Source organism: Erythranthe guttata, chromosome 14, assembly GCF_056151865.1.
Source record: "Erythranthe guttata isolate IM_541 chromosome 14, IM_541, whole genome shotgun sequence".
NCBI lineage: Eukaryota > Viridiplantae > Streptophyta > Magnoliopsida > Lamiales > Phrymaceae > Erythranthe > Erythranthe guttata.
Window position 1 is genome coordinate 17335541 of NC_142546.1, and position 20700 is coordinate 17356240.

General features: G+C 33.3%; 2 protein-coding genes and 1 long non-coding RNA gene across 3 annotated transcripts; all 3 read right to left on the reverse strand.

Moving 5' to 3' along the window:
* Nucleotides 1-6: 6 nt before the first annotated feature.
* LOC105958461 (aspartyl protease family protein 1) lies at nt 7-17356 on the reverse strand. The gene is given in 11 exon segments (XM_088813098.1): nt 7-340; nt 622-816; nt 1458-1529; nt 3591-3651; nt 3742-3912; nt 8164-8299; nt 8388-8618; nt 11057-11286; nt 13016-13151; nt 16796-16900; nt 16902-17356. Coding segments are annotated over 10 exon segments (1524 nt in total). The 5' UTR covers nt 17090-17356; the 3' UTR covers nt 7-340; nt 622.
* LOC148765328 (uncharacterized) lies at nt 4777-6207 on the reverse strand. Its single transcript, XR_016029538.1, has 3 exons — nt 5654-6207; nt 5438-5529; nt 4777-5338 (listed from the first exon to the last, which is right to left on the reverse strand). It is a non-coding gene; the product is annotated as an uncharacterized LOC148765328 (long non-coding RNA).
* Nucleotides 17357-18339: 983 nt separating the features above from the next.
* On the reverse strand, nt 18340-20184 carry LOC105958462 (putative indole-3-pyruvate monooxygenase YUCCA11). Its single transcript, XM_088812752.1, has 4 exons — nt 19452-20184; nt 18858-19091; nt 18650-18772; nt 18340-18516 (listed from the first exon to the last, which is right to left on the reverse strand). The coding sequence occupies exons 1-4, from the start codon at nt 20064-20066 to the stop codon at nt 18340-18342; spliced, it is 1149 nt and encodes a 382-aa protein (XP_088668878.1). The 5' UTR covers nt 20067-20184.
* Nucleotides 20185-20700: the final 516 nt, after the last annotated feature.

Consider the following 20700-nt stretch of genomic DNA (forward strand, 5'->3'; position numbering starts at 1 on the left):
TTTATTGGAACAATATTCAAAAAATACAGGAAGAGAAGTAAAGATCTTCCCTTTTATACAGAATTCACGAGATATTTTCTTCGTACAAGAATTCCTAGAATCGAAGACAGTTGATCCTTAACATAAATCTAGGAGTATAGACTGGCATTCAATGATATTGAATACAACCACACTCAATTCTGTAGTGAGCAAAATACAACGAAAACAAGGTGTTCTAGAAGATGTTTCAACATCCAAAGCTCTTTGCTCTCAACTATCTTCAGAAATTGGTAAAAATGAGTTGAAGACCTCTCCTACCTATAAATTTTGAGAGCTCCTTGATCTGCATGAAAACAACAGACTAGAAACGAAAATGGGTTAGTGGATTAATAATTAAATATGTGCTAAAAATACTTAACCACTAAGCTGAAAATAGTCGGCCATTAACTCATAATATTAACCCGATTATTAAATAAATAAAATTGGTTTAAAGAAAGTTAAAATAAATAAATTATATTTGACTTCGATTAGTCAAATATTCAACAATATTTTATACCTGTACGTCTTAGAAAACTTTTTGAAGTTGGAATAAACAAATTAAACATATCAGTGAAATAAGGTAAAGTACAAATCGTTAAGAACCTCATGAAGAAAGAGTGATGAAGTTGTGGAACGAAGCGGAAAACATCACCGCCATAAGTCCGCTAGTCACGGAACTCAATCGGGCAACACCACTTGGCGGCGGCGCTGGTGGTGGTGGTGACTGCTCTGCTGCACGTGAACGAGTAGAGTTTCCCTTGGGTGGCGGTTGAGCGCTCGACGAGATAGAATCATAGCCTGAGATGAATAGTTTTTTAATGCGCACTTCAAACTGATCAGTGCATGGTGACATCTCTCTCTCTCTCTCTCTCTCTCTCTCTCTCTCTCTCTCTCTCTCTCTCTCTCTCTCTCTCTCTCTATATATATATATATATATATATATATATATATATATATATATATATATATATATATATATATATATATATATATTACAGTTTTGGTCCTTATATTATACATTTTTTTTTATTTTGGAATTTAATTTTTTTCTGACACGAAATTGGTCCTCAAATAACCAGTTTTTTTATAATTTTTTGAAGTTATTTGTACGTGTACTATGCTACCAAATAATCATTAGTAGAAAAATGGTTTTTTACTATCACACTAATTGGTTGTGTAAGGTAACAAATTCGTAGTAAAACAAATCGACAGTTTTACTACGAATTTTCTCCATAGCGAATACACACGTTACAAAAGTTTTGCTACAAAAAAATAGTCGTAACAAATATTTTTTTACTACGGTAAATTCCGGATTGTTGCACTAGTAAGTTACCTTTTGTGACCACTTTATGTAATGTCGCAAAGAAATTCGTAATATAAAGCTATTTTTCTATTAGTGAACGATGGAAAGCAAAAAGAAAGAGATAAAACCAACTCACAGTCAGATTCTTTCCAGCCCAAAACCATCTCCTCCTGATCAAAGACTAGGCGGTATCCCGTCATAAAATTTTCTGTCAAGAACGATTAATGTATCAATGTGAAATTTCTTGAAAAAAAAAATCAAAATTAATTAATAAATTAGATATGTTGGCACGAGATTTCTATTTGTGAAGATTGAAGAAATCCGCCATACGTGGAAATTAAAGATTGGCAAAGATTTGTTTTCCATGTTTATTTTGGAATTAATTAGAGTCCTATTTTTGTAATATTGTTATTAGGACTTAGATTTATTTCCATGTATTATATTCTAGTTAGGTATCTTTTGTACTTATCTAGAATAGAAGTAGAAATCGACTAGGATTCTATTACCTAGTTAATCGATTTCTTAGGGCCCAAGTTAGGTTTAGGGTGGTGGATTTCGTGCCTATATAAGGCCCTCAACCTCATATGAGTCCGATGGAGCTTTACAAAGAAAAATCCCAGCATAAAGGCTTTGAAGGGTGCAGCCCGTGCTGCAGCCCTGTCTGCACGGCAGGTGTGGCAACAGAACAGGTTTCTTCTACCAGGCCATAAAGAAGATCGGCGTTTCGGGAGAAGTGCTTAAAAGATCTCGGGAGAGGTCGATCCGCCGTTTGAAGGAAGTTCAACATTGGAGGAAGTCCAAGAGTGCGGAGGAGGAATTGCTTTGATTATCAACAAGTTCGAGTCGTGTGCAAGAACGGCGTATCACATAAAGAGGGAGTCTTTAGTGTTTTATTAAGTCCTATTAATGTACACTTAAATCTGAACTAGTTTTGCAAGTCCTCGTGGATGTAGGGTACATTTGTATCCGAACCACATTAAATTGTTGTGTTCTTTATTCTGCTTTTCGTAGATTTATTACTGTGACAACACAACAATTCTGTTACGTCACCTAATGTCGTAACTAGTAGTCTGTCTCAACAGATGAGTGGACTTTGATAGGCATTCAAATTCAACAATTGGCATCAGAGCGGGTCACTAGATATACTTAGTGTCTGATTTTGGGTTTTGATTTGTTTGTTTTGCTTATTGGATGACGTGTGTTCACAAGGAAGGTTGAGACGGAAGTCTGTCACAGCATTCACCCAATTCCGCTGCGTTGTAACGTGCCCCGTGATGGGACACTCTGATAGAAGACCAGACGGGTGAAGAAAAGTGGCATCTGTGTTGCAGGGGGAGTAAATCTCATCTGCAAGGGGAGTTCTTGTTAAACATGGATTCTAACCAATCTATGCCAAAGGGGGAGATTGTTGGCACGAGATTTCTATTTGTGAAGATTGAAGAAATCCGCCATACGTGGAAATTAAAGATTGGCAAAGATTTGTTTTCCATGTTTATTTTGGAATTAATTAGAGTCCTATTTTTGTAATATTGTTATTAGGACTTAGATTTATTTCCATGTATTATATTCTAGTTAGGTATCTTTTGTACTTATCTAGAATAGAAGTAGAAATCGACTAGGATTCTATTACCTAGTTAATCGATTTCTTAGGGCCCAAGTTAGGTTTAGGGTGGTGGATTTCGTGCCTATATAAGGCCCTCAACCTCATATGAGTCCGATGGAGCTTTACAAAGAAAAATCCCAGCATAAAGGCTTTGAAGGGTGCAGCCCGTGCTGCAGCCCTGTCTGCACGGCAGGTGTGGCAACAGAACAGGTTTCTTCTACCAGGCCATAAAGAAGATCGGCGTTTCGGGAGAAGTGCTTAAAAGATCTCGGGAGAGGTCGATCCGCCGTTTGAAGGAAGTTCAACATTGGAGGAAGTCCAAGAGTGCGGAGGAGGAATTGCTTTGATTATCAACAAGTTCGAGTCGTGTGCAAGAACGGCGTATCACATAAAGAGGGAGTCTTTAGTGTTTTATTAAGTCCTATTAATGTACACTTAAATCTGAACTAGTTTTGCAAGTCCTCGTGGATGTAGGGTACATTTGTATCCGAACCACATTAAATTGTTGTGTTCTTTATTCTGCTTTTCGTAGATTTATTACTGTGACAACACAACAATTCTGTTACGTCACCTAATGTCGTAACTAGTAGTCTGTCTCAACAGATGAGTGGACTTTGATAGGCATTCAAATTCAACAAGATAGATCGAAAATCACCGAATACTCACGTCCAATGACGTTAATACCCTCGCTTTTGATAAGAGCCAAACAAAAAACAGATCCATCGTCCTGCATATGAATATAAATTCGTAGCACCTCTTATTTTTCGATGGAATATATTTTCTCATACATTTATCATCAACTAAAAAAATTACTCACCTCCTCAAACTGAATCGTGGGTACGGTGACATTAAATTGGCTTCCCCCTTTCATGGTGAACGTTAAGTTTGGAGTTGTATAACTATCTTGATTTGCACTGAGTGCATAGCAATAGTGTAGAACAAAGTCGAATGAATAGTGATAAGGTTTCTCGGTTATGCGAGAATTGAACTGCAAAAGAAGAAAGTAGAAACTTTCACATGTTAAAAGATAAGATATATGGACAGTAAAATGAAGGAAAAAATACACTTTTCATCCCTTGAGTTTACATCGATTTTACATTCGGTCCTCCTTGTTCACAAATGAAACAGATTTAGTCCATCATGCTTCAAACATTATAACACTTTGTAATTTTCGATCGGCGCCTAGCGCAATCAAGCATGTTCCCATCGTTATCTTAACTGACAGACTAACGGTAAATTGACAAAAATGATCAAAAGTATTGTTATATGTTGAAACATGAGGGGCTGAACCTGTTTTTTTTTTTTTTTTTTGTTAACAAGGAGGACCAAATGCGAAATATGGGTAAACTTCACTAGTAGAAATTTTGCTTTTTACTATGAATTTTTTGCTACGGTAAAAAACCGTAATAAAGGGTACTTTTTACTACGAATTAAACAATTTTGAAGTCGTAGCACTACTAGAAAATTGCCTTTTAGCTACGGACAAATCCGTCGCTAAACTATGTAAATCTGTCGCTAACACATGTTTAGTGACGGATGTCGTGCCTTGCTAAATCCGTAGCTAAAAGCCGCGTCGCTAAAATTTAGCTACAACTAAGTATAATCCGTCGCTATACGTAGCGTCGAAATAATCTGTCGCTAACGACCAACAATGACGTTGCTAAATTCAATTGATTATGATAAGATATTCCATCACAAAATCCATTACTTTCATCACTAAATCCGTCGCTATTTGAAACAAGCATTTTAATTAGAAAGGCGTACATCCATTGCTAAATCCGTCGCAAAAACAATAGTAAATTTAATAAAAAAAAATTATAAAATAAGAACAAAAATAATACATATATAAACATTTTTATTTAAATACAATAATGATGTTTATTTATTATCTCAACTTCTCATTACAGCTTACAGTGAAGTGTTCAAAATATTTTAACATAAACCAAAATAATAAATGTTAATTCTATCCTACAAGAGTATGGAATAAGAGCGACAAAGACATATTCCTGGTCATCTTTCATCTTGTTCTTCTATTCGTGCATCTCCATTTCCTTCTCCATCAACTTGTGTCTCAGGATAATCTTAACAATAACTCTATTGATGATAGTGTTATAGTTACCTGAAACAACACAAAGTAATAAATATACATAGCACAAACTGAATTGTATACAAAATGATCTTTAAAGACATAACCAAACAAAAAAAAAATCGTATCTGATCGGATGAATGACTTCGCATATATGAATATTATTTCGAAAAGCTAATGAAGAAATTTCACTTTTGAGCAAAGATGCATTCACCTCTGGGAATAAAAACTAAACATAAAGACATGTAAGTGTTAAATAAAGTGGTTAATTTATAAGATACCTCCAGTAGCTTTTTAAAACAATTAGGTGCAAGCTAGAACGTTAAACCTGCGAGAAGAACGACTATAAATTAGATTTCCAGTGGTTAAAATGTCAATAAGAAGAATTAAAGAGAGAAGGAAAAGAAGAGGAAACTTGATTGGATACTTTTCAAGTCCAAGCATTTCTCCCACAAATCACCATTGCCTCCTCGTTACGACACTAACTGTTCTTTCAAGCATAACCATGTTCAAGATTTACTGGGTAAACATAAGATTGAGTTGATAAGATTGAGAAATAATCAATTATGAATGCTGAATGGATGTGGAGGGTATACTATTTTCAATAAATATCAATGAGTAATCTATGGTCTTCTACAATTACCAAAATTATTATACCACACCTCATTCCATCTATGATATTGTTGTGATCACTAAACCAGAACAAATGTGAGCAAGCATAAACATCTCTACAATGGTTCTGCAACTTCTACGGCAACACTGCAAAATACTTAAAAGTAGGAAAGTTAATAAATGATAAGTCACTTCAATGCATCTCCATTCTCAAATGTAAAGATATATGCATCCTCTGAAGTGTCCCTATTATTGGGTAAATGGAAGTCACTTAAAGCTCTTGAATCCTGCAAATAAGTAATTCACGAATGAGTGCAAAAATAATATGTGAAACCAGCTAACAAATTTATTTGGTATTATGTAGACCTTGATGAATAAGAGGAAGTTGTAGAGTTTACCACACATTCTTCTTCATACAAAATATAAGCTTGAGCAAAAATTCATATGCTATATGTAAATCACGATATTATCCAGTCCATTTGCAGCCTGAGAATGAACCAATTAGCACACAAAAACTTCAAATATGACTCTTGAAGTTCCCAACAATTAGAATTGCGACGATAATATACCTACCAATGGCATGGTCAATTCCATCTTTTTAGAGATACCCATGGGCAATTAAAAAGGAATAAACAATTCATCCAAACAAACCACTTAAAATTCACCTGTAGAGATCAAATCAAATGTTTTTCTCAATATAAAACCACTTTCAGGGTGCTATGAATAAATTATCTCCCCTTCTGAAACTCCTTCATCAAACCTTTAACACCCAACAAAAATTGAAGCTAATATCTATTATGTTGGTGCCCATAAGATTTTAGATCGGAAAAAAACGGAGTGTAGAGAATTTTGTGAAAATTTCAATTCAAAAATTCTTATGTGAAATTGGCAGTTTGTTCGACGCTTTTGCGATGCCAATACGCGACAGAGAGAAGGGTTTTTCTTTCGTTGCAGAAATGGTTACGGACTGGTGGTGGCGGAGGTGAGAGGATCGGCTGGTGGCAGAGGTGATAAGGTCGGCTGTGGCGGTGGTTCAAGGTTTTAGGTCTTTGTACTGAATAAGAGGGAAATAAAATAAAAAAATGCAAGCAGCGTGACAAAGGGAAAAAAAAGTGTAGTAATTATAGCTTTTTTTAATATATTACTTTCGGTTTTTTAAAAAGTGTAGTAATTAATTTATTTTAGATCATTAATTTTCTTTTTAACGACTTGATACTATCTTAACATTTGTTTTTTTATATATTTCACAACTTAGTAGTATAATTAAATAGATTTCATATTCTATAAAAATATGAAAAAACATACGAGTCAATTTCACCTGTATTATTTAATTTATTATTACTTTTGTCAATCACTGTTTATTGTAATTATTAAATATTTGTTTGATAATTAAATACTGGTACATTGTCCCTCTCGAATAAATGTTGCAAATTATTGATTAGTAACATATTTGTTGTTCGTCGCTACATCAGTTGCTAAGTATTTACATTAGCTACGGATATTTTATCTGTTGCTAATTGTTGTCGCTACAACTTAATTTTTTGTTAGTAAGTGACGTTATTGCCTTCCGTCACTAAATTTATCGCTAAACAGTCATTTTGGCAACGGAGCAACAGTTCGTCTCTATATTCCGTCACTAATTCGTGATTTTCTAGTGGTGTAGTTAATACTATGATTTACCGTAACAAAAAAGTATTTGGTACGACCATTTACCGTAGCAAAGTTTTTGTCACGCCCGTATATGTTACGGGATAAATTCGTAGCAAATGCGAGCAAAAGTCTTTTTACTAAGAATTTGATACCTTTTGCTACGGTTAATAGTCTCAGGGCCGGTTCTGAGGGGAGGCGAAGTAGGCGGTCGCCTAGGGCCCCCGGATTTTTACGAAAATTTGGGGCCCCCAAATTATTTTATATATACTTTATATATTAATACTTATTTTTTAAAATTTATTATATATAATATTTTGGAACATTAGTTTTAAATTAAATTTAAAATAAATGATCAATATATATTTTTACAATTTTCTTAACCTTGGGGCCCTAAATATTAAATTTATGATGTCTTAATTATTTATTTTTATACCTAAAATAAGAATCAATATACATTAGTATATTTAAGTTTTATAAATATTATGAAGTCTATTTGCTATAAAGATTATACGTTACCGGAGGACGTGAACCAGCAAATCATCCTGTTAATTTTGATTTTTGTTCCATATTTGAAGTTATTTTACATTCATACATTTCAAAAAATATTTCGGGGGCACTGCCCCCGAACCCCCAAACCCCCGTAATCTTTTATTCTATCAGTTTTAGAAAATATTATTTATATGTTTTTAGTAAATTTAAATCCGTTTTTATAAATTTGATTTGTCAAATAGGGGCCCCCGTTTTAAGTTGTTCTTTGAGTCTCGCCTAGGGCCCCCGAATTCTCAGGAACGGCCCTGAATAGTCTTAGTAAAAAAACTATTTTTCTACTAGTGCTTGAGGGACGAAAAGTTTATTTTTCCGAGAAAATAACATTATATATAACTTACGTACATTGTTTGTAATGAACGAGTAAGCTGGATCGGTCAAGCGTGTAATTGCGGTGCCAGAGTTGAAATTTGCGGCGAACTGAAGATCGGTCACATTATTACCCACGGCGATTTTTGTCACAGTGATATTATAAGTTGGGCTGCCAAGAAGCTGGAAAGATAAGTAAAGATGCAAATAATATAAAACGGAAGGAATAGCAAAAGAGTGATACATCACTTGTTGCTTACTTTGATTTTTGAAGATTAAAGGGAGTTGTTTTTTGTAGTGGACTTCCTTTATCTCCAAATTCGATTCTACCAGAAGATCCTTCAGCAGCGAAACACATGGAGAAAGAATTTGCTGTAACACCTTTGTTAGCTAAAATGCTGGGAACAGATATACTGTCCATACCAAGTCCAAATATGCCATTAATACCGCCACCACTTTCCAAGAAAGAACCGGTTTGGTTCTTTCCACATCTGAAACACAAGATATAGTTAGACCTTGATAAATTAATATAATTGTGACTAATTATCAAATTAATAATTAGCACGATATCACCAAGTCGGTACTGGGAGAAATTATTATTTAAGTGAGGTTGTTAAATTATCGAAATTCTAATGTATATGCATTCAATCTCATTATGGAACAAATTATAGGCACATTCCAAAAATATATCTAATGGAATTATCCAAGCTATATATTTCTTCGAGTTTCTTGAACTACCCAAAAATCACGTGTTATTAATATTAGCAAAACCCTGTCAATTTTACATTTTTTTTAATAAATACACGATTTTTTTTGTTAATTTTAATAATACAAGGACAATCGTGTTGAATGCAATAAACCAATAATTCTATATATATATCAGAAGTTCTGATATATATATATATATATATATATATATATATATATATATATATATATATATATATATATATATATATATATATATATATATATATATATATATATATATATATATATATATATATATATATATTTTCTATTTTTTTTTAAATCGGTTTTTCGGTTCCGGTTCGGTTCTAAAACCGTTGACCCTGGTTCGGTTACGGTTCCGGTTCTAACCGAAGCGGTGGTCAAATCTAGCTCTAATGTGTGTGTGTGTGTGTGTGTGTGAAAAATGTCTTGGATTGTGTGTGAAAAGTATAGGAAGAATATTATTGGAGAAGGAGAGAAATATAACGTAATATAATAGAAACCCCATTGTGTTATGGATTGATTACATAGAATATATATAGAGAAATATTGCAAGGTAATAGAGTTTGACTAGGTAACTAAATCCTAACTAATCTAGGTAACCGAATCATACTAGAATCCTAATATTAGGAAAGTTCTATAATATAATATTCTCTAACACGCCCCCGCAGTCGAAACGTGACGAACGTGAAGACTGGACAATCACTTGCTAACACGCTCCCGCAGTCGGAACGAATAAATTTCAAAAGTGAAGACTGGAAAGAAAACCCGCGAAATCCAGCAGTAGTGAAATCATTGGCGAAAATATCTGCCAAATTAATAGAAAAAAAATGATAATAATAGTAATAACGGGTGATAGAAAAATAAGCAACCTTTTTTTTTTTTTCTTTTTATCGAGATAGAGAGAAGAGATGAGAGAGGGGGTAAGAAGATTGGATGGTGTTCGCCGGCCATGGAGAAGAGAAGAGGCGGCGGCTAGGTTTTAGACCATGGAGAAGAAAAGAGGAAGAAGAACGGAAAAAATAGAGAAGATACACCACCGGGGGAGGGAGAAAATTCGGGTGGTGTTCACAGAAAATATAGAAAAAGGAAGATAGAGAGAAGAGTACCACCACCGGGAGGAAGAAAATTGGTTTAGTGGTCGCCGGCCATAGAGAAGAAGAGTAGGTTTTAGGGCCATGGAGTAGAAGAAGAAGAAGATAGAGAAAATGCACCACCGGGGGAGGGAGAAAATTCGGGTGGTGTTCATAGAAAGATAGAAAAGAAAAAGATAAATATTAGAGTACCACCACCGAGGGAGGGAGAAAATTGGGTGGTCACCGCCATGGAGAAGAAAGGCGGCTAGGTTTTCACCGCCATAGAGAAGAAAGGCGGCTAGGTTAAAAAACTTAAACCTGGTGCTCTAATACCATATAGGAAGAATATTATTGGAGAAGGAGAGAAATATAACGTAATATAATAGAAACCCCCATTGTGTTATGGGTTGATTACATGGAATATATATAGAGAAATATTGCAAGGTAATAGAGTTTGACTAGGTAACTAAATCCTAACTAATCTAGGTAACCGAATCATACTAGAATCCTAATATTATGAGAGTTCTATAATATAATATTCTCTAACAAAAAGTGTGTTTGTGTGCGTGGGTGTGAAAAATGTGTATGTGCATGTAAGTGTGTGTGCGCGTGTGTGTATAAAAGTGTGTGTAAAACGTGTAAATGTGTATGTGAGTGTATGTGTTTGTGTGAAAAAGTGTGTGTGTATGTGTATGTGAGTGTGTGTGTAAAACGTGTGAATATGTATGTGAGTGTGTGTGTTTGTATGAAAAAGTGTGTGTGTGTATGTGTATTTGAGCGTGTGTGTAAAAATGTGTGTGCGTGTGTTTGAAATGTGTGTGTGAATATTATGTGTAAGTGTAAAAGTTGAGATATTAAACCACATCAATTGAGATATTAAACCAAAAAAGTTGAGATATTCAACTTCATAAGTTGAATTAAAGATGGAATGGATCCATATGGATCCAATCCGGATCGGTCTAAATTCGATCCACATTAAATCCATTCATGTAGGTTGATTTAGGATCCGATTCTATTTGGATCCGATTCACATGAATCCAGATCGGATCCGGTCCAAGTTGCAAAATTGCTGCCCCTAATCAGAACAAACAAAGTAAGGGTTTTGTAGAAAAAGTACGCACCCGAATGTAACCGAAACATCAATAGGGTCTTGTGGATTGGTATTTGTACCCAAATGCAAAACATCATCGACTAATATTCCTGAACTCGAGGAGGTGCTGTATACTTCTTGGTAAGCACAAGTATTAGACCTGGCTAAGCATCCTCTCGTGGGTCCACACAATGTGCTATTGCACGGAAGTGGCGAGCTAGTCGTCGAATTACTTGGACTGTATATACTTAGTTCGAATCTCTGTTGCATTGGAATTAAATAACAACAATTAGCCAAGGCAACAAAAAATAATAGTGTTTAATTATTTCTATTTCTTTTTGGGAAATGATGTTTATATATGAAGTAGATATAAAACACAGTCAAGTATTTGAATAATTATGTCTAAAGGTTTTGAAAAAAAAGTTTTTTTGAAGAAAAAATGAAAAATAACATTATGATGTTTGTTTATTTTCTAATAATTTTTTTTAGTGTAGCTGTTAAATATTGTTCCAAATTAAGAGGGAAACTTTTTTTGTCATTGATTCATTTAAGCTTCAAGATATTAACCGTAGCAAAAAATACCAAATTCGTAGTAAAAATGGCTTTTGCTATGCAATTGTTACGAATTTACCCCGTAGTATATACGGCCGTAACAAAAACTTTGCTATGGTAAATATCCGTAGCAAATATTTTTTTAGTACTGTAAATCCTAGCATTTACTATGACTCTAAGACTGTCCCGTAGTAAAAGGTACGTTTTGTTACGGTTTTTTCCCGTAGCAAAAAAAAAATCATCGTAAAAATTATTTTTTCTACTAGTGACTATAAATAAGTTGCTCATTGAGAACTAAAATCGCGATCTCAATTGTATGTGGCCCAAAATTGAACAAGTGGTATATAATAGGGACGAAATTATAATTATAAAAACAAAGTTAAGAGAAACACAAATCATCGTGTATAATTAAGAATAAGTTGGCACCTATATTTTTCTGTTTAATTAGTTTTATTCCATATTTATTGTTTTACTTAGGGATGGCAACGGGTCGGTTCTGGGCCGGGTTTGCCTAAACCCAAGATCCGACCCACGAAAAATATATAAACCCAAGACCCGCCCCAATCCGCTTTAGCTTAGACCCAGACCCGCCCCAACCCAGACCCTAACTAAACGGTTCTGACCGCCAAACCCGCTAGACCCATTAACATACAAAAAGTTTAATATTTTTTAACTTTCATAACATTTTGCTTGTATATTTTTACGAAATAATCTCAATACTAAAATACAATATTTTAAAAAATCTCTACAAGTGACATAACATGAGCAGTAAAATTACAATTAATTATATTTAACTTCGATAATAAGTAAAATTTAAAATGCAAGACAATTAGCGGTGGTCGACAAGTGATAAATATTACTCACGAGAAATGAGATTCGAAAAATAAAACAGTGGAAATAGATAAATGAGAATAGATAAGATGGAAATTGATAGTTTGATAAATGAAATCCAAATATATATATATATATATATATATATATATATATATATATATATATATATATATATATATATATATATATATATATATATATATATATATATATATATATATATATATATATATATATATATATATATATATATATATATATATAGGGGTCGGTTCTGGGTCGGTTCCAATAAGACCCGTAACCCGACCCAGAACAATCCGATTCTACAAACTTAAACCTATTACCCGACCCAAAACTATTTATCTGAACCAGACCCGCCCCAAACGGGTCAGTTTCGGGTCCAAGACCCGCCAAACCCGTACTCATTGTCATCCCTAATTTTACTATGACATTGCATGACGGCATCTCAAAATTAAATTGTTGACTCTAGTAAATGTTATATTTTTTATATTTTTTAAATCGTAGAAAACCACGTGCAAGGCACATGTTATTATGGTCTTGTCACTTGACTAAGTATTGAATGACGACAAATGAAGGGACTTACCTTTCCGTCGGTAATGTTGAAGTTACGTGCACAAGTTAGACAATCACATGGTAACCAGAATAGGTCACTGCGGGTGTCGAGTGCCACGAGAAAGGACAGAGCAGGGGTACCCACCTTAATAAGTGCATAATGCAAGCTGTAAATCAACACAACATTATATTGTGTCATATTTTATTTATTTATTTTTGAAAAATTAGAAAAAAAAAATGAAGGAAAGAGATATAATTAATATAATTGAGGACAAATTGCACATCACCCCCTGTAAATTTCCAATTTTCTACCCCTCAAAATTTTTAAAAGTGAATATCCCCTTCAAAATGTTATTTTTGTTGCACATTGCCCCGATAGCAAAATTCCGATGGATTATTCATCGGAATTGAGTATTTTTCTTGCATGTTGCCCCTTTAAAAGTTATTTTTGTTGCACGGTGCCATTTTAAATATTTTTTTTTGTTGCACGTTGCCCCTTAAAAACACTACATTTTTGCATGTTGCCCCTTTAAAATGTTATTCTTGTTGCACAATGCTCTCCAAAAATTAGTTTCTAGGGCAAAGTGCAACCAAAATAATAATTCGAAGGGGAAGTATCTCATTTTTTTGAATTTTTAGGGGGAAAAGTGCAAAAATGAAAAATTTATAGGGGGCGAAGTGCATTTTGTCCTATAACTAATAACAACAAATTTAATATTTATCACCTAATTTAGGTGGTTTTAGTCTCCACCGGGCATTTCTATGTTACACCCAGTAAATGTTACAGGATTTTTAAATATTGATCTACACACACCAATGTGCGTGTATGTGTTTGTGTATTTATGAATGTAAAGATCTACAAGTGTATTTCACCTAATGTAGCACAGTATAAACGAGTCCCCATGGTGGTTAACCCTCATATATATTACCATTTCGCCAACTCCTATATTTTCACCAAATTGTTTGGTGAAAATATTTGCAAATCCTATTTTTTTCTATTAAATATAGATGAGGAGATAAGATTTGGAGTAATTAACACAATTTTATAGATTAATATGTAAAATAGTTAAATAACTTTACGTGATTACCAACTTGTGAAAATACAATAGTGTTAATTAATGAATTAGTTTTTGAAATATAAATATAATAATTAAAAAAGTAATTATTATTGATAAGCAAAATGATTTTAAATAAACCTAAATGTGCTTATTCTTATTTAATTTATTTCTTTTGTGTAATCAATGCTCCTTAGTTCATTTTTATAATTTATTAGTACACTAATTATTATTAATAATAAAATAAAATATGCAACAATAGACTGATTACAAAAGCACAATATAATCTAATCGATGATATGCAGGACTAGTAGAACCTCTAAATAAAATACATAATGATGAATGCATGAGACATTTTTTAATGATTTTAGATGATTAATTTATGTTGTCAACTAGCTAGCCATGTTATTTATTTGTGCAGCAATATATGAAATTTTTGTTTATGTATGATTTTATTATATATTTAATTATTTTAGTTATTTTTAATTTATTTTATGTTTTTTTACCTTTTATAGTATGTAGTTAACAAACTATTATTTTAAATCGGATCTATATTTATTATTTAATATAAAATTTGATGAAATGTATGGAAGATTAAAAATAATATTTTCCACAAAAAAAGTTGAAATGACGTGCTATGGCTGAGATAAACTCATTTTTTTCATCACAAAAAATGGATTTAGTGAAAAAATAGTGTAACGTGTAGAAGCCGCTCTTACAGCCATGTTCATTCATAGGAGTGATATCATGGCTGGAATTTCGCGGTCAAAATGGAATATAAAAAGAAAATGCTAAAATAATTTGAAAATATAATTAATACTAGAATTGTAGCAAAAAAATGTACTAGATATTATTACAATTTTAAACAAAAATGTAATACTATTTTTTATTTATTTATTATGTAGCTGTGAAAATATGTTTGTAATATCAATATAGATTTATATAATTAGAAAATATGATTTATTTTTGGGTAAATGGCAAATAGGCCCATGACAAGGGCACTTAATTAAAAAAAGGACATCCAACTTTTTTGTTTATCAAATAAATCCAACATATTCAAACTTATTTGCAAATAAGAAAAATCCTTTTATATATACCAAAATTACCCCCAATTCATTCAAACCCAATTCAACTCCAATTTCATGATCTACACCCCAATTTAGCCCAATATCATCCATTAACCAATTTTAACCCTAATTTCAATTTTCACCCCTGTTTTACCCGTCACCACCGGAGACCGCCGGTCGCCTCCGTTGACCGCCGGTCTCCGGCGTTGACTTTTTTTTTCCGGTAGGTCAACTGTCGTTGACCGTCGGGTCTCCGGCGTTGACCCTTTTTTTTTTATAATTTTATTTTTCCTTAAAAAAAATATTTTAATTAATATACTGTATTGGCTGCTAAATTACTGTCTCCAGCAGTTTTTTAACCGTCGGAGACAGTAATTTAACTGTTAATTAACTTTTTTTTTCTTCAAAAATATTTTAATTAATATTACTGTCTTCGCTCCTAAATTACTGTCTCCAGCAGTTATTTAACTCAGAGACAGTAATTTAACTGTTAATTGACTTTTTTATTCTTAAAAAAATATCTTTAATTAATATTTCTGTATTCGTTGCTAAATTACTGTCTCCAACAGTTATTTAACTGTCGCGGACAGTAATTTAATTTTTAATTGACTTTTTTTTTTTTTTGAAATTTTTTTTCTTAAAAAAAAATTATTTTAGTATTACTGCCTTGGCGGCTAAATTACTGTCTCCAACAATAATTTAACTGGACAATGATATTATTAATATTACTATTTGGGAAAATAATATTCATAATATTACTGTCCCTGTCTGAGACAGTAATTTAGTAGCCAAGACAGTAATATTAATTAAAATATTTTTTTCTAAGAAAAAAAAGTTTCGGAAAAAAAAAGTCAACGCCGGAGACCGGCGGTCAACGGTGGTTGACCGACCGGAAAAAAATTTCAGGAAAAAAAAAGTTTTCAACAAAAAAAAAAAAGTCAACGCCGGAATCGGGCCGGAAAAAAATAAATTCAGAAAAAAAATTATTTTCTGAAAAAAAAAATTTTGGAGGTTAATGTGATATATTTATTTAAATTCAGGGTCAATGTGTAATATTAAGGAAGTTAGAACATAATGGATGGAATTGATAAGATTTATATTATAGAAGGTATTTTAGACTAAAGACGTGGGAATGAGTTTAATTGAGAGACTGTTTTTTTTGTGGACCAATGTGCATTTAAGTCCCATGTCAATTGCCCTTTATTTTTCTCAACTTATTGTTACATTCCGGACCATAAAGCAAGTAACGGCAAACGGCACCAATCTTATCTTATATATGAAAGGAATAAACACTTGGCAACCCTAGTAATCCTAATTTTATTTTTGTAATTATTTTGACTTTATTTTATTTTTTGTACTAATTTTCTATTAAAAAAAAATCTTTCTTACCTCAATGGAATGGTTTGCAGCTATATTTATTATTTCATTTTTTTTCTTTTTCTCTCTTAATTTTGTAATTATTTTATTTTTCAATCACACTTTCTTATCTCAATGGAACGGGATTCCTTTATTATCAGATGTGTATGAATATTGATGTTATGTAAGTATCACTAATAAATTTCATTGAAATAGTGTAATATATTTCTTTATTTATTGTGATAGGTTAATTATTTTTGAAATATTATCCCGTGCATCCCATAGTAAAATTACTAGTTAGAGAAAACGAAAGAAATAGAAAAAGAAACATACTATGAAAGGGCCCTGACGGAGTAAGTCTTGTTGCCGTTGGCACCAGTACCACTACCAAAGAAAGTGAGGATAGGCGTGGAGCCGGCGGCAAGGCGGCGGCCCTTCATAGTAGTCAACTGTACCCTTCTCCGGCAACCCATCCAGGTCCAAGAATTCCTTAACAGTGTCGGAATATCTGTGGTGGATATCGAATCCGAATGTCCCAAATGCGTCGCCGCTCTTCGCATTAAACCAACACGCGAACACAACTAGCATCAAACAACTCCCAAATACTGAATCCTTAAAAAACATCATTAATTACTTTATTTGGAGACGAATAAAAAATAAAATAAAATAAATCGATAGAATTTCTTTTCCCCTGGCCCAATCAATTAGCACAGAGATGGGTCAATGGAGATTAGAAATGCAAATTGTTGAAGACAATGCAATACATATATTAGCAGAGTTGAAGCTTTTTATTAAAAAAAATGAAAGAGTTGATCTAGTCTAATACAACTGCTATGAGAGAGAAAATGATCGACACGACCGTATGAGAGAGAAGAAGACACGATCGATCATCGTCGTAAAGTATAATACGAAATAGGAAGGCGAAAAACGAATCGTGGGCATTTCATGTATTCTACTTTGTTTAATTTGTTTATGGTACAAAGTCAACATATAAATGGTAAATTACGAAAACCCCACGAACGTAGGTTAAATAACGAAAAACACCCCTATCTAGTGTAATTACCAAAAACCCCCTTGAAGTTTATTTATGTCTTACACCAAATCTCTTACAATGTGACTTTGTACGGATTTTTTTTTTTATTCCAGGGAAAAGGATTTAAATAATTTCAGACATTTTCTTTTATTTCTCATCTATTTAACTGAAAGTATAATAGATTGTACACATTTTCTGTTAAAAAACTTGATCAGTTAATCAAAAAGGGTTTTCGGTAATTAAGAATAAGTGAAGGTGTTTTTCGTTATTTAACCTAAGTTCAGGGGATTTTCGTAATTTATCCACCGTTGTATGCATGCAAGAGCATCTGCTAATCTGGCAAAATACTTTATATAGGGTCGTCGCAGTGGAAAATGCTTCTCTCTTCTGACTTCGGAGTCTACTAATATGTACAGTGAATTTGTCGGTGGGCTAATTATTCTATTTGGAGTAGAGCTGTAGAGTTCAAATCCATAATATAATAAGGGAGGCCTCTTATTTGCACCCCAATATTTTCTTTTTTCTTTTTTTTTTTTTTATGAAATACCTGATGTTTATTAATTATAGATGAGGTTAAATAATTATCTATTAAATACACATACACATGGGTGTGTGTGATTATATATATACTAGATCTAAGTTAACAAACACCCTATTTATCAAACTAAACCTTATTATTTAGTTAATACTTGCTAATCTTGCCGACCAAATGAGGTCTAAAACTAGAAGAAGAAAAAAAAAAGTATACTTGATTTATTAATATCTTTTGAATGAAGAGAGAGAGAAAAAATAATGGAGTTATAGTCTCTTATTTAACACCATGAAGAACATATATATAAATTCATCAAATCTGATCACTTAGAAGCAATCCTATGTCTTGCGAAATAGCTTTAGCGTCGTTGGATATCCCGAACAATCCCGCCCTCGCAAATCCAGCACAGTAAAGACCGTTTTGCCCTTTCCAGTGATTTTGATTTCCCTTTCTCGGCATCCCATCTTCACCGAAAAGCCCTCCATCATCCTACAATTTGTAATATCACATTTAATTAATTAGCTATCTTTTTATTTATTTATTTTTTCATAAAATAATAATAGTAATAATTGTAATGTGGAAGTATATACATATGAAATCAAATTAAAATGAAAATTGTCACCTTAAGCCATCTTCTCACCGTGCTCTTGTAGCCGGTGGCGAAAACAATGGCGTCGTAACTTTCCGTTTCACCGTTCACAAATTTAATGAATCGTCCGTTCACATTCTCGATGGATGGCAACACCTACAGTCACATATTTAAATAATCAATATATAAAAAAAATATATGAGTGTGTGTGTGTAAAAAGTATGTATGTACGTGTATATACATGGATTTCTCGTGCTCGGATTTTGGCGATGGTGCCAACATCAATAACCGGAGATCGGCCGGTTGCTTTTTTCAGATAAAAGGGCCCTTTGCTCGGCCTTTCGATTCCGTATTCATTAAGATTTCCATACTTGAATTTGCTCAACATTAATAAAATTTTGTCCACCAAATCTACCCTTAGATACTTCAATAACACCATCCCAAGTTTCACCATCCCTTCTGTTAGAAAGTGCACCTAAAAAATAACGTTCGAAAAATTAAATAAATGAATAACTTAATTAATTAATGTCCTAAAATTCAAGAAAAGAAAATTTAATTATTCGGGTTTATTGCAATTAGTACCCTTGTCTTATATCGAACTGCTAGAAAACTACCTCATGTTATTTTATTAGCAAAAAGACCCTTGTGATTCAATTTTTTTTAGCACACAACCCCCTAATTATGGATACAAATTGCTAAAAACAACTAAATCATAGGGGAAGTTTTGCCTTCAAAATAACATTGAATAATTTTGTAGCAATTCGATATTAACACAAGAATACTGATCCCAATAAACTTTGAATTTATTTTTGCATAGTATAGTATATGTACTCACCGGGCTACGAACAACTAGAGAAGTTTTAGCACCCGAATTTGACAAATCAAACGCGATTTCCATACCCGAATTCCCGCTTCCAACAACCAACACTTTGCTCTCCTCGAACTTCTTCCCGTTTCCGTATCCACTAGAATGCATCACTTCCCCACTAAACGAATCCAAACCCGGAATTTGAGGTATATACCCCTCACCATTCTCCCCGGTAGCAACCACTAGAAATTTGGCCAAGTACTTCTCCGTCTCGCCTGAGAGGGTATTTTGGGCAAAGACAACCCAATTTCCACTCACGCGATCGAACGACGCAGACTCCACGGTACGGTTACAGAAAGGGCTTACGTTGAAATAGGAAACGTAGTCGTCCAAGTATCGGATAAAGCCATGTTTGGGGACGTACGTGGGTGCGTCGGAAGGGAACGGCATGTGCGGTAGTTGACAGAATTGTTTCGCGAGATGGAGTTTCAATCGGTCGTAAGCTCTCTTCTTCCATAGGGAAGCACAACAATCTTCTCTGTCTACGACCATGTTTGGTATCTTTTTTAGGTTTAGACATGCGGATGTCGCTAAACCGGCCGGCCCTGCTCCGATTATCAACACCGTTGTTTCTCTCTCCATCTCTCTCTCTCTCTCTCTCTCTCTCTCTCTCTCTCTCTCTCTCTCTCTCTCTCTCTCTCTCTCTCTCTCTCTCTCTCTCTCTCTCTCTCTCTCTCTCTCTCTCTCTCTCTCTCTCTCTTGGTGTACGTACTGATGAATGGTTATCAATTTTCTTACAAGATTGCTATCCCTTTTATATAGGTGGAAACCAACCATGCATGCATACAATATTCGTTAAGGTAAAAAAAAAAAAAACAAAAAATTTGTAAGGTAATTAGTGGAAAGAAATTAGGGAATATAATATATATATTCCAACATAAATATTTTCGTTTCTTGTGAGAAAATAATTTTCAATATTTGTGGAACAAAATCTCAGTACCTTAAATTTTAAATGGTAAGTTTTTGCTTGCTTCTTTCTGTTTGTAGTAATTCTTGTAAATGGTAAGAAAAAATACATTCGGAACGTAAAAAGATCTTGTTCCCTTCATTGCATGCATGCACGAGCTATTTGCTCTGGAAATATACCTTTCTCTATAAAATATTATTTTTGGCTATTGGTCCATGCATGTTAATAGACTAATTAATATTAGGGCATATTACAAATAAGCCCATCAGTGGGAACTTATTCATAAAGAGATCCAGACAATATTCTCCT